Below are 14,120 nucleotides of genomic sequence, written 5' to 3' on the forward strand. Positions count from 1 at the left end.
AGAGAATCCCAATGAAGTTTAGGGATCAGGCTTGGCTCGCTTTCCATGGAAAACTATATGTGAAGGGCAACCCAAAGTTTCTTTCTGTGAGTGATCGGGGCTGCTCGAGAGTAGAGTGTGGAGGAGTGGTGGAGTCCATATATCATTTTTTTGCTTCAGTGCCCTTTTAATATAGAGGTGTACAAGAGGGTAGGGAGGGCTCTGAGTGTACCCTTCCTCCCCCATATGAGTTATGCAGAGTGGGTGTATGGGGCATTCCAGACTCGCCGGGATTATGATTTGGAAACACTTTTTTTAGTTAGTCTAGTAGTCCGTTATTTAAAGTGGAGTGCACGGTGCCAGGTATCCTTACGGAGTAAAATCCTCCCTGTCGAGGTGGTGGTGCAGAACATTCCGGGTGAGGTTGGGAAAATTCGGGGTCTTGAGAAAGACAGGTGGCAGCCGGAGGCCTGGATAAAGGCGTGGAGGAATATCAGGACTCTGTAGCTGCTGCCTGTTGATCTCAGGGAGTGCGGCTTTTCTTTCTGTCCTTGCTTCACTGCCCTAGATTTTCAGATAAAATGTATTTTTGATAGACTACATGCATGGTGACGGTGATGTTCCTTAGTCTGGCTCTCTCGTAGGGTTTATGCTGTGCGCAGTTTGGTTTATTTATTATGTTCTTGTTTGGTTTTTGGTTTTGTACAGTTATATTCAATTATTTTGTAAATATGTTATTTATTAATTTATTTATTATGGTTTTATTGTATATAAGTTGTTGTTTGTAAGAATTTTCAATAAACAAAATTAACTCCTCATAATGGGCACAGCGGGTGTACAGACCTGGGAACTCAGCACAGGGATGGTGGGAACCCCCCATAATGGGCACAGTGGGTGTACAGACCCGGGAACTCAGCACAGGGATGGGGGTAACCCCTCATAATGGGCACAGCGGGTGTACAGACCCGGGAACTCAGCACAGGGATGGGGGCAACCCCTCATAATGGGCACAGCGGGGGTACAGACCCAGGAACTCAGCACAGGGATGGGGGGAACCCCTCATAATGGGCACAGCAGGTGTACAGACCCTGGGACTCAGCACAGGGATGGGGGGAACCCATCATAATGGGCACAGCGGGTGTACAGAAACTCAGCACAGGGATGGTAATAACCACTTATAATGGGCACAGCGGGGGTACAAACCTGAGATGGTGGGAACCCCTTAATGAGGATAGTGGGATTAATAGGACACAGGACAGGTTCTCTCCATCTAGCGGTGATATATGTGAATCACCCCCATCTAATGCCGGGTTAATCTCTGGTCACTCCATGATTCTTCTATGGTCCCATAGGGTTAGGGTTGTGGAATGGTGAAGTGAGAATGGGGCTTATACTTCACATTGTATGATTGGAATTCTTTACTTCAATGGATCTTGTTATTCACTCATGCCAGGAGTGGTGGAAACCCCCCCCCAACCTTCATGATGTAAAATTAACATCACAACACATTTTGAAAACAGAATTTAATGTCAGAAAGAACAATAAATATGTTCAGGAAGATCTGGGAATTAGTTCCTGCTGTCTGCTGCGCTGTGGGTGGGTCCAGTGGTGGGCGTGGCTTTCTGTGTTAGGGTAATAGGCGTAGTAATATAAAGGTCCGGAGCTTATACCCGGGAGGATTCATGTGGTTTCTGTCAGTGTAATATTCAGCCGGAGACCATTGAGTAACAATGTGCAATATGAAATGTACCACCGAAGAAAAGATGGCGACCTCCATCATACAGACAGCTGCAGGTGTCTCGCTGCGTTCTGTAATCTTCCGAAAATCGTCATCAGACTGAGTGCCGTGACAATGGCAATGGCAGCTGCACTGGAACACTGGAAGAAAACCAGCAATGAAGAGGTTAATGAATGAAGAATGTAAACAACCCCCAAAGCTTTGTTCAGTCAATGTGATTGGGCCACCCAAAGTGATGGGTGGAGTTATGGGTGACAAACCTACCTTTGTATATTCTAGTCCCTCATATTACATTCTACTTAACCACTTCTGGACCGGAAGGATTTACCCCCTTAATGACCAGGCCATTTTTTGCGATACGGCACTGCATTATTTCAACTGACAATTGCGCGGATGTGCGACGCTGTACCCACAAATAGAGCTTTGTTTTGGTGGTAATTGATCACCTGTGCAATTTTTATTTCTTGCACTAGAAACAAAAAAAGAGCGACAATTCTGAACAAAACAAAAAATATTTTTTACTTTCTGCTATATAACATTCCCCAAAAAAGAAATAAATAAATAATTAAAAATCTAATTTTTTCATCATTTTAGGCCAATTTGTATTCTGCCACATATTTTTGGTAAAAAAAATCTGAATAAGGATATTTTGATTTGTTTGTGCAAACGTTATTGTGTCTACAAAGTAGGGGAAAGATTTATGTCATTTTTATTTATTTATTTATTTTTACTAGTAATGCCAGCGATCAGCGATTTTTAGCGGGACTGCGACATTGCGGCGGACAGATCGGACATCTAACTGACATTTTTGACCCTTTTGGGGGTACCAGTGACGTTACTACAGTAATCAGTGCTAAAAAATATGCACTTATATCACTGTACTAATGACACTGGCAGGGAAGGGGTTAACACCAGGGGCGATCAAAGGGTTAAATGTGTCTCTAGGGGGTATTTTCTAACTGTGGGGGATGGACTTTCTGCATGAACACAGAGACCTGTGTTCCTAAATAAGAGGATCCCTGTGTTCATAATTGACAGAACAGCGGTCTGCCGTATTTACAACAGCAGACCGCCGTTCTGTCTCCAGAGGGAGTGATCCCGGGTGCCGGGCGGCAATTGCGGCACCCGGACCCACAGATCGGCTTCCCCTGTGGCGAATGGGCGCATGCGCCCCCGCTAGAGGTCCTGCAAAGCGACATACAGGGATGGTGGGAACCCCTCATAATGGGCACAGCAGGTGTACAGACCTGGGAACTCAGCACAGGGATGGTGGGAACCCCTCGTAATGGGCACAGTGGGTGTATAGACCCGTGAACTCAGCACAGGGATGGTGGGAACCCCTCGTAATGGACACAGCAGGTGTACAGACCCGGGAACTCAGCACAGGGATGGTGGGAACCCCTTGTGATGGGCACAGTGGATGTACAGACCCAGAAACTCAGCACAGGGATGGTGGGAATCCCTCTTAATGGGCACAGTGGGTGTATAGACCCGGGAACTCAGCACAGGGATGGTGGGAAACTGCCATTCTACTCCTTGACAGTGAGGTGTGAGGTTGCTGGTTCCTTTGCTCATGTGCTTCCAGAAGCCAGGGGCTAGAGTTGCTTCTCTGCCCCAGGAGGGATGCTGGATCCTGGGAAGGACCCTGGCAGGGGCCCCCTGGATAGCCTGAGACTAGGCCTTAGTCTGTGGAAGACATTGGGCTTGGCCCAAGGAGACATGAGTCTCTGTCGGAGACTCTAGACAGAGAATGGTTGAAAAGCTTACTCGGATTGAGAAAGAGGAGGGGAAATTGGCAGCTTTGAAGGCTGAATTAAAAAAGAAAAAGTTGTTTTGTGCCAAACTCTACAGCAAGAAGAGACCGGCTCTGAGGCCTGAGATAAAGGACTTGGAGCAAGCTTTGAGGAAGCAGAAAGAGCTGGTGAGCTCTCTGAAGGAAAGCAGTGGAGAATTTAAGGAAAAATACAGGAATGAGGAACGTTTCAGCCGTATGAGGAGAGGAGCCGTTTCCAGCATGGAGAGTGACCCAGTCAGTGAGGAGATTCAGGTACCGACAGTCAGCAGAGAGTGACAAAGTGTGCCCGGAAGATGAGGCCAGCTCTTCAAAACTTCAGACATCTGCTGAGCCCCCAATGGTGGAGGCCTCTGTCTCCCTCCCTCTGCAGCACCAATGTGGAACATCTAAGTAGGAGGTTGAGGGGGGTACTGGGATGCTGGAGTTCATCACTGAGCTGGAATCCCCTCTTGATGGAAGAAAGTTCCATTTCTCTGTGGATTCCTCAGATGAGAATGAGGAGATGCATACCGTTCCTCGCCCTGTGAAAGAGAGACCTGTGGAGAGAGGAAGATTCACCATAAAGCCTGCAACAACCAGGAGGAAGTTTGATTCCACCGTCAGCCATGACACAGCAGAGGTAACAACACAGCAAGCAGGTACAGTGTGTGTGCAAAGTGGTGATGTGAACTTTATTAATGACAGAAGAGAGTTGTAGTACTATTGGCTGTCAGCCCAGACACATAAACAATGTGCAGCATGTAGTGCAACCTGATGCATTTGCTGAAAAAACTTTAAATGAAATTGGTGGGAAAGCTGGAAATAACTGTAAGCTTCTGGGGGAAGAGTCTGCAGAGAGGAGCGCCACGGACATTACAGAGGTTTTTCCTAGACCAGATAAAGCTGCTGTTCCTGAGAATGGTAGAGGAGGTGCTCGGAGCAGTAGTGCTATAACTTTTTTGGAGTCTGCAGTAGACAAGGCTGTGATTGAACCCAGGAAAGCAGCTAAGTGCTCAGAGCAGGGGAGGGGGAGGGTCTTGTCTCTGCTGCTCCAAAGACTGCAAAGGTTGTTTCAGGCTCCTTGTCAGCAGGTGTAGTTGTGCCCAAAGATAATGCTGCAATTGCTGGTGGTGTGTCTGGGAGGAAAACATATGCTGGTGCTGCTGAAGGATCTGGGAGGAGGGAGCAAGCAGGGAAATGTTTTATCTTCCTCACTATTTAAAAGGAGGAATGTTGTGCAGCTTCAATGGGAGGGTGAGGGTATTCCTCCTTATAGGAGAGCTGTGGTGGATAAGATTCTGCAGATGGGGTTTAGGCCCGCAGATATCTTTGCCCTGATCAGTCCGACCGGCTCCTATGAGTATTATTTGTCCTTTATCCGTCCGGAGTCTTTGGACATATTTTGGGAAAAATATGAACATGTGTGTAGGAGCCTGCCGGACTGGAAAGGGCTCATCCCCAAGGTTGTGTCACGCCAGCCACTCATTAAAATGGTGACAATTCTTGTCCATAATGAATCCATACCACAAGGGGATTTATCTGTATGGTTGAGGAGATATGGAGACATCCTGAGCCCCTACAGAAAATTATGGATGATCGGGGAATATGGACCGGGGGGGGGGGTGGTCTGTGCAGCTAAAACTGAGAGTCATTGACAATGTCATCCAGCATCTGCCATCCTCAGCTTTCCTGGGGAGGGAAAGGCTGACCATCTTCCATCCAGGCCAGCCAAAGCTGTGTAATAAGTGTGGGGATAAAGGGCACTTTGCATCCTCCTGTCCAGTAATGAATTGCTCTCTGTGTCAGGATTTAGGGCATTTGGCAAAGGATTGCAACATTATAAGGTGCAACCTTTGCAATGCGGTGGGACATCCTTATAGTCAGTGTCCTGAGGCAATACACAACCAGCCTGAGCTCATGAGGGAGTTCTTCCGCCTGGACATGGAGGATGCTCAGAGCTCAGCAGCTGGGTTGCCCCAGTCTGTGCCAATGCCCAGTGTGTAAGTGTCTTCCAAGTCTGTGGCGCCCCAGGCTGTGCGTTTGCCTAGTGTGTCAGTGTCTTCCCAGTCTGTGGTGCCCCAATCTGTGCCTTTGCCTAGTGTGTCAGTGTCCTCCCAGTCTGTATGTAAGGTATCAGTTACCGAGAATGTGTCCAATCCTTCTGTGTCTATGTCTTCCAAAATTGCAGAGGTGGCAAGAGGTGCTGATGCAGGGGAATCAAGTGCAGTGCCAGTCCCCCCCCCCTCAACATTGCAGGGCTTCTGGGGTGCGGAGGATCGGGGAGAATGGTGAAGAGGCTGGCCTGGTGGCAGATAAGGTAAGGAAGGGGGTGAAGGGGAGGGTAAGAGTGGGGAAACTATTATTTCCAGTTTGTCCAAGGATGATGTGGAATGGTTGGAGGAGAAAAGGAAGAAGGGCAAAAGAAGGAAAAAAAAGTGTTCAGCTACCCACAGTCCTGAGGTTTTGCCTTTGGCAAATAAGTTTGGGGTCCTGTCAGATGATGACGATGAATGGGACTCGTTGAGTACAGCATCTTCTATGGATGATGAGTCCCAGGGTGCATTGAAGCGCACTGGTTCTCCAGGGAGAGAGAGTAGTCAGGCTAAGAAACGGCTGCCTCAATTATCCTAATGGCAGTTCCCACTCAGTTAAAAGTGACAACCATTAATGTTGCCAGCTTAAAATCAGTGATTGCTCGTCATTTTGCCTTATTTTTGCTCAGCGAGTTTGATGCTGACATTTTGTTTTTGCAAGAGACCCATCTGAGTAGTCTTGCTGATATACATCTGGCAAAGAAGGAGTGGAAGCGTGGTCCCTCCTTTTGGTCTCTTGTGGCCGAGCCTTACAGCGTGGTTGCGGTCCTTTTTTCTGGTATGGTAACGTGCCGACGAGTAATTGAGGTAGAGATTGGGAGATGCATGATTTTGGATGTCTCTGTGAGGGGGCAGGACCTGCGCCTGATTAACATCTATGGTCCCCAGATGAAATGGGACAGGAAATGTCTCTTTACAAAGATTAAGCCTTTTCTTTTTACGGCTCAGCAGGGTATCTTTGGAGGTGACTTCAACACCATAACTAGGTCTAAAGACAGGAGAGGTTTCAGAGATAAGCTAGGCTATGACAGCCTTTTCCTGAATGCAATGGTTAGGGAAGCAGATCTGGTAGATGCGCACATTAAGCACTGCCCAGACAGCACGGGGTTCACTTTTCAGCGAGGTAATAGTCAGAGGAGGATAGATAGGTTTTTAAAGGAGGACTCTACTTTTTCCGGCACCTGTGTGTCGGGCAGTGGAGTTTTCCGATCACTGTATTCTATCTGTGACTCTGAATGCCTCAGGCGTGCCACCTAGGGGGAGGGGTATCTGGAGATTGAATTCGGCCCTCCTGGATGACGAGGAAGTAAGACAATCCTTTGAGGAATTTTTTCAGGCACAGGTAACTATCCTAGACTTTTGCAACAGTAAGTCAGAATGGTGAGAGCTTATAAAACAGCGGACTGTTAGGCTTTTCAAGGCCATAGGGAGAAAGAGACAACAAGATAAGTATATCACCTACCAGCGTTTGCGGAGGAAACTTGACCGCCTTGTATCGAATGGAGGAGATTCTGGGGCGATCTCTGAGGTGAAGCTCCTCCGGAGGAGACATCAATATGACCGGCATGCCTCTTTGGTTCAAGAAAGGGACTATGGGAAATACCATTCGCCTGACCCTTACCAGAAATGTAAACAGAGCGTAGCAGTTAAGACGGTCAATTGCCTGAAGGACAGTACGGCTCTCTGACGAAGTCTAGGTCAGGGATCCTGGAGGTTGTCAGGTCATACTATGCTGATCTCCTGGGAGGAAAGAACCTTGATCGGGCAGGGATGTTGAGTTTTTTGGACTCTACACCAGGTCTGGAAAATATTGTTCCTTCTATGAATTTGACAGATGAAATCACTGCAGATGAGGTGATCCAGGCTATTGATAAACTAGCGATAAGGAAAACGCTAGGGCCAGATGGTTTGACAGCCGAATTTTATAAATGTTTTAAGATGATCCTGGCTTCACACCCTGCGGAGGTTTTTAACCACTTCCATACAGAGCAGTTTGACACCCTTCCTGCCCAGACCAATTTTCAGCTTTCAGCACTCTCACACTTTGAATGACAATTGCTCAGTCATGCTACACTGTAACCAAACAAATTTTTTATCATTTTTTTCACACAAATAGAGCTTTCTTTTGGTGGTATTTGATCACAACTGGGGTTTTTTTTTTTCGTGATATATGCAAAAAAAGAGCAAAAATTTTGAGAAAAAAACACTTTTTTTTAGTTTCAATTATAAAATTTTGCAAAAAATTAATTTTTCTTCATACATTTGGGCCAAAATGTATACTGCTACATGTCTCTGGTAAAATTAACCCAAATTAGTGTATATTATTTAGTCTGTGTGAAAGTTATTGAGTCTAGAAGCTATGGTACCAATTACTGAAAATTGATCACACCAGAAGTACTGACTGCCTATCTCCTTTCTTGAGGCCCTGAAATGTCAGGACAGTACAAATACCGCCCAAATTACCCCTTTTTGTAAAGTAGACAGTCCAAGGTATTTAGTAAGAGGCATGGTGGGTATTTTGAAGTTGTAATTTTTTCCCACAATTCTTGGGAAAATGAAGAAAAAATTTTTTTTTTCTTTTTTTTCCCACAAAGTTGTCAATTTATAAGCTATTTCTAACACATAGCATGTACACAGCAAAAATTACACCCAAAAATACATTCTGCTACTCCTTCCGAGTATGGCGATACCACATGTGTGAGACTTTTACACAGCCTGGCCACAAAAAGATACTCCACGTCCAAGAAGCACCTTCAGGCGTTCTAGGAGCATAAATACACATAAAACTTTCTTACTACCTATCACACTTTTAAATGCCCTAGAGCACCAATACAATGGAAAAGTCCACAAAATGACCCCATTTTGGAAAGAAAACACTCCAACGTATATTCTATGAGGCATTATGGGTCCTTTGAACATGTCATTTTTTTCCACAGGTTTTTGGAAAATGTGGGAAAAAAATGAAAACTTTTTTTTTTTTACACAAAGTTGTCAATTTATAGGATATTCCTAACACATAGCATGTACACAGCAAAAATGACACCCCAAAATTCATTCTGCCACTCCTCCTGAGTATGGCAATACCACATGTGTGAGACTTTTTCACAGCCTAGCCATATAGAGGGGCCTAACATCCAAGGAGCATCATCATGCATCCTAGCCACTTGCCTAGGCCTATTTTTGACATTTGGTATTTACAAGCTAAAATCAGTTGTTTTGCTAGAAAACTGCTTAGAACCCCCAAACATTATATATTTTTTTTTAGCAGTGACCCTAGAGATTAAAATGGAGATTATTGCAATATTTTTTATCACACCGTATTTGCGCAGCGGTCTTCCAAACGCAATTTTTTTGGAAAAAATTCACTTTTTTTAATTAAAAAATAAGAAACCAGTAAAGTTAGCCCAATTTTTTTCCATAATGTGAAAGATAATGTTACGCCGAGTAAATAGATACCCAACATGTCATGTTTCAAAATTGCGCACGCTCACGGAATGGCGACAAACTTTGGTACTTAAAAATCCCCATAGGCGACAATTTAAAAATTTCTACAGGTTGCCATCCTTGAGTTACAGAGGAGGTCTAGGGCTCAAATTATTTCCCTTGCTCTAACGATCGCGGCGATACCTCACATGTGTGGTTTGAACACCGTTTACATATGTGGGCGGGGTTTCCGTATGCGTCGCTTCTGCGCGCGAGCTAACGGGGACAGGGTGCTTTAATTTTTTTTTTTTTTTTTTTTTACTATTTATTTTATTTATTATTTTTTATTTTTACACCGTTTAACAAAAAAAAAAAAAAAGGATCATTTTTATTTCTATTACAAGAAATGTAAACATTACTTGTAATAGAAAAAGGCACGACAGGACCTCTTTTTTGTGAGATCTGGGGTCAAAAAGTCCTCAGATCTCACAAGTACACTAAAAGATATAAAAAAAAAAAAAAAAAAAAAAAAATTAATATATAAAATGAAAAAAAAAAAAAAGGACCTTTAAACCGGTTGCTAGGCAACAACATTTTCCGTAGCCCCGGTCCTCCAAGACCATAGAGTCAAGTGAGGGCAAGCTTGCCCTCACTCGACATCCTGTCTGTGAGGATCCGGGACCGGATCGTTTTCCCCGCTGCCGGCGGGTCCGGTAAGCGGGGAAAAGGACCGGACGCGGCGGGAGGGGGGGGGGGCACCTCTTCCGCCATCCCAGAAGGGTGATCCCACGGCGAATCCGCCGCTGGGACCACCCTTATCGGAAAGCCAACCGTCCACCGTTTAAAAAAATACCAGGGTTATGGCAGCTATCTGCTGCCATAACACCGGTATTTAGGTTTAAACGGAGGACGTATATAAACCTTTTTGGACTTAGACATGGTGGCTGTATGAAGGGCGACAGGTACTCGGGTACTTTGTTGGGCAGGTGACAGGTACTCTGGTACTGATGAGCAGGTGGCAGGTACTCGGGTACTCCGATAGGCAGGTGACAGGTACTCGGGTACTCTGATGGGCAGGTGACAGGCAGGTGATAGGTACTGATGAGTAGTACTGATACTGATAGGTGATACTGATACGTGATAGGTACTGATGAGTACTGATGAGTAGTGATGGGTACTGATGAGCAGGCGGCAAGTACTCGGGTACTTCAGGCGTCAGGTACTCTGATGAGCAGGTGGAAGGTACTCGGGTACTCTGATGGGTAGGTGACAGGTACTCAGGTACTCTGATGACGGGTACTCCGTTGACAGGTACTCAAAGTACCCGAGTATCCGTCATCAGAGTACCCGAGTATCCGTCATCAGAGTACCCGAGTACCTGTCATCAGAGTACCTGCGTACCTGTCATCAGAGTACCCGAGTACCTGTCATCAGAGTACCCGAGTACCTGTCATCAGAGTACCCGAGTACCTGTCATCAGAGTACCCGACTACCTGTCATCAGAGTACCCGAGTACCCGTCATCAGAGTACCCGAGTACCTGTCATCAGAGTACACGAGTACCCGTCATCAGAGTACCCGAGTACCTGTCATCAGAGTACCCGAGTACCCGTCATCAGAGTACCCGAGTACCTGTCATCAGAGTACCCGAGTACCCGTCATCAGAGTACCCGAGTACCCGTCATCAGAGTACCCGAGTACCTGTCATCAGAGTACCCGAGTACCTGTCATCAGAGTACCCAAGTACCTGTCATCAGAGTACCCGGGTACCTGTCATCAGAGTACCTGATGGGCTGGTGACAGGTACTCGGGTACTTTGATGGGCTAGTGACAGGTGCTCTTTATTGGGGGGGGGGGGCAATCAGTGTGTTTGGGGTGCACTGTGATTGGTAACTAGCTGTTACCACACTCTCTTCCTCACACAGGATCAGTGTGTGAGGAGGAGAACACGGTGACAGCTAGTTACCGTGTTCTCTGTTGACATGTCCAATCACAGCCGGTCACGTGGTAAAGAGCCAATTTCATTGGCTCTTTACCTAGATCGGGGATCGACTCTGTCCGAGGGACGAGCCTCGTCCCCGATCGCTGCTCTGCGCGCCCCCGGGGGCGCGCATTGCAGAGAGAACGAGCGGCTCGTGCTGGAGCCGCTCATGTGATCGGCTGTGATTGACACAGCCGATCACGTGGTAAACAGCCAATTTCTATTGGCTGTTTACCTTGATCAGGGATGGGCTATGTCCGAGGGACGAGCCTCACCCCCGATCGCCGCGCTGCGCGCCCCCGGGGGCGCGCAGTAGCAGCTAGAGCGGGCGGACGTCATATGACGCCCGCCCGGATCCGTACAACCACCATGCCGACGTCATATTACTATGACTCGGTATGGAAGTGGTTAATGGTTGTTTGCATGAGGGTTCTCTCCCTCCTTCCATGGGGCAATCTGCAGTGATTCTTCTGTCAAAGGGCAAAGATCCTTCGATGATTGGGAATTGGCGCCCCATTAGCCTTCTTAATGTCGATAGAAAGATGCTGGCAAAGATCCTTTTCTGGCGATTATCATCAGTGGCAGGCGATTTGTTATCCCATCACCAGCACTGCTCAATCCAGGGTAGAAGCACTTTCTCAGCTTTGTTAGCTGTCCGGGAGGCCTTGGAGCATTGTAGGGCTGCTGGTTGGGGGTAAATATCTGCTGACATTGGATCAGGCTAAGGCCTTTGATAGGGTTATTCATGAGTACCTATGGCTCCTTCTTGGCAAGTATGGCCTTGAGGGGGGTTTCATTGATTGGCTCAAGATTTTGTACAAAGGGGCTGAAAGCTTTCCTCTGGTTAATGGTTGTGTACCGGGCACCTCCGTTGACAGATGCTCCTAGTGCTTCCCGAGGGCTCAAAGCACTCCACCAGACACCATAACCTCCTCAGACCCCATGAACCGCCGCAGCTTGGTTAGGGTCTCGCCATCTCCTACCCACCCTGGACCTACGACAAGGCTCCAGGTTCCCATGGGTGAACCTCTCTTTCCCCAGAGAGGGCAGCAGGAACAAGCTCTACACAAGCTCTTACAAGAGCTTAGTGATTATCCAAGGGAGTATGGAAGACCATAACAATCCCTTGTAGCATATTCCCCCAATAAGAGGCAGGACTCCAGATTGAGAGTGAACTAACTCTAACTTTATTGAACAAGAAACAGACTTATTTACAGTTTTCCCCCACAAGGTTACCGCCCAGGTGGACCTTATGGAGAACTGGACATGACATTCACAATCCAAGAGAAACAGGGTTTTACACTCAGTCATTCCCATACAGTGTACACAATCCCTCCCCCCTAACCTAAACGAATTATCTAGCTATCTGGACAGAACAATGTGAGGTCATTAACATTAGACAATAGGACGGCCCAATCCACATTCCCTCCCAATACACAAACAATAGGACAAGGCTGCCAGTGACAGTCTGTGTGTTTCTCTCACATTGAAGCTGGAATACACATTATCCCAATCCACAAACAATAGGGAAAACCTGTCTGACATTGAGGGATATGTAATACCCACATTATTTAGGAATTACAGATTTCATGGCAATGGGAATTAATCTTCATATTTCTATATGGAGATATTGCTGACAGATATGACTGTCCCATCTGAGGAAATTCAAACCATTAATTATGTTTTTAACTTCCAGTGACAGTGAATACTGTCACAGGTTCGGTTTGGCAGCCCTTTGTGGTTGGCTCAGGTGTGCGTCAGGGGTGTCCTTTGAGTCCTCTGCTATATGCTTTTGCAATCGACCCCTTCATTAGAAGGCTAGAGAGTGGACCATTGTGTGGGGTACCTTTAGGCATCGCTGGTCAACCTCCTTTGAAGGTTGTGGCTTATGCTGATGACGTTTCTGTTTTTGTCTCTGGGACTGTGGAAGCACAGGAGGTGGTCTCAGTGATAAGGTAGTATGCGGAAGCATCAGGTTCAAAGGTCAACCAGGACAAGTGTGAAGCTTTCTGGATGAGCGTTGAAGGTGAGAGCTTTATTCTCCCAGATGACTTCCCGGAGCCCCAACAAAAAATTAGAGTTCTAGGCACTGAATTTGGCCCAGGTGACTATGGTCATGCAAATTGGGTGAACAGGCTGGAGAATTCCAATGCCAAGGTGGAGAGCTGGAAAAGATGGCAGTTTTCCTTATGGGAAAAGGTTGATCTGATCAAAGGTTACCTGATTCCAATTTTTCTGTATGTCAGTTCTGTCTGCGTTTTGCCAGTTTCTCTCTATACCAGGATCTATAGTTGTTTCTTCCAACTGTTATGGGGGAACAGAATAAACCTTGTCAATAGGAGTGTGACTTATCTTCCTAGGCGGGAGGGTGGTCTAGGAATGATCAACCCTGTAGTCTTTTTCTCTCTGATGTTTGTAAAGTACAACCTGGGTAACATGTTGGCAGTGAGACCGCCTGGGTGGGTATTTTCCAGTCCTGGTTTAGACCCTTTCTGTGAAACTGGGAAAATGGTGGGCCAGTGAAAAGCCTGAGGGTCAAGCATGATAAGCTCCTGGCTTATGTTGCCCCGTGTTGGAAAATCCTTCGGCAGTGGCAAGTAACGGCAGGGGAGGTCAGATCTCTTCCAAGGAAACTTCTTAAAAAGCGGATCATGAGCTCTATTTTTTTTTGTGAACCACTGGCTTAAGGGACTCCCTAAGCCTGGTTTTGGGGGAGGGTTTGCGTTTGATTAATTTGGAGAAAATCCCAATGAAGTTTAGGATTAAGGCTTGGCTCGCTTTCCATGGAAAACGATATGTGAAGGGCAACCTCAAGTTTCTTTCTGTGAGTGATCGGGGCTGCCCGAGAGTAGAGTGTGGAGGAGCGGTGGAGTCCATGGATCATTTTCTGCTTCAGTGCCCTTTTAATATAGATGTGTACAAGAGGGTAGGGAGGGCTCTGAGTGTACCCTTCCTCCCCCATATGAGTTATGCAGAGTGGGTGTATGGGGCATTCCAGGCTCGCCAGGATTATGATTTGGAAACACTTTTTTAGTTAGTCTAGTAGTCCGTTATTTCACGTGGAGTGCATGGTGCCAGGTATCCTTGCGGAGTAAAATCCTCCCTGTTGAGGTGGTGGTGCAGAATATACTGG

The 14,120-nt window shown here is 46.5% G+C and overlaps 1 protein-coding gene across 1 annotated transcript in view; it reads right to left on the bottom strand.

Annotated features, from left to right (window-relative positions):
* Window positions 1–1,727: 1,727 nt before the first annotated feature.
* LOC309543534 (protein sel-1 homolog 3-like) overlaps window positions 1,728–14,120 on the bottom strand; it is a 114,429-nt gene continuing 102,036 nt past the window's right edge. The window contains exon 16 of the mRNA XM_082276006.1: window positions 1,728–1,857. Within this exon, the coding sequence (XP_082132132.1) occupies window positions 1,756–1,857 (102 nt within the window). The 3' untranslated portion in view covers window positions 1,728–1,755. The remainder of the gene's footprint in view (window positions 1,858–14,120) is intronic.

Source organism: Pelophylax lessonae (genome assembly GCF_965119305.1).
Source record: "Pelophylax lessonae genome assembly, contig: HAP1_SCAFFOLD_172, whole genome shotgun sequence".
NCBI lineage: Eukaryota > Metazoa > Chordata > Amphibia > Anura > Ranidae > Pelophylax > Pelophylax lessonae.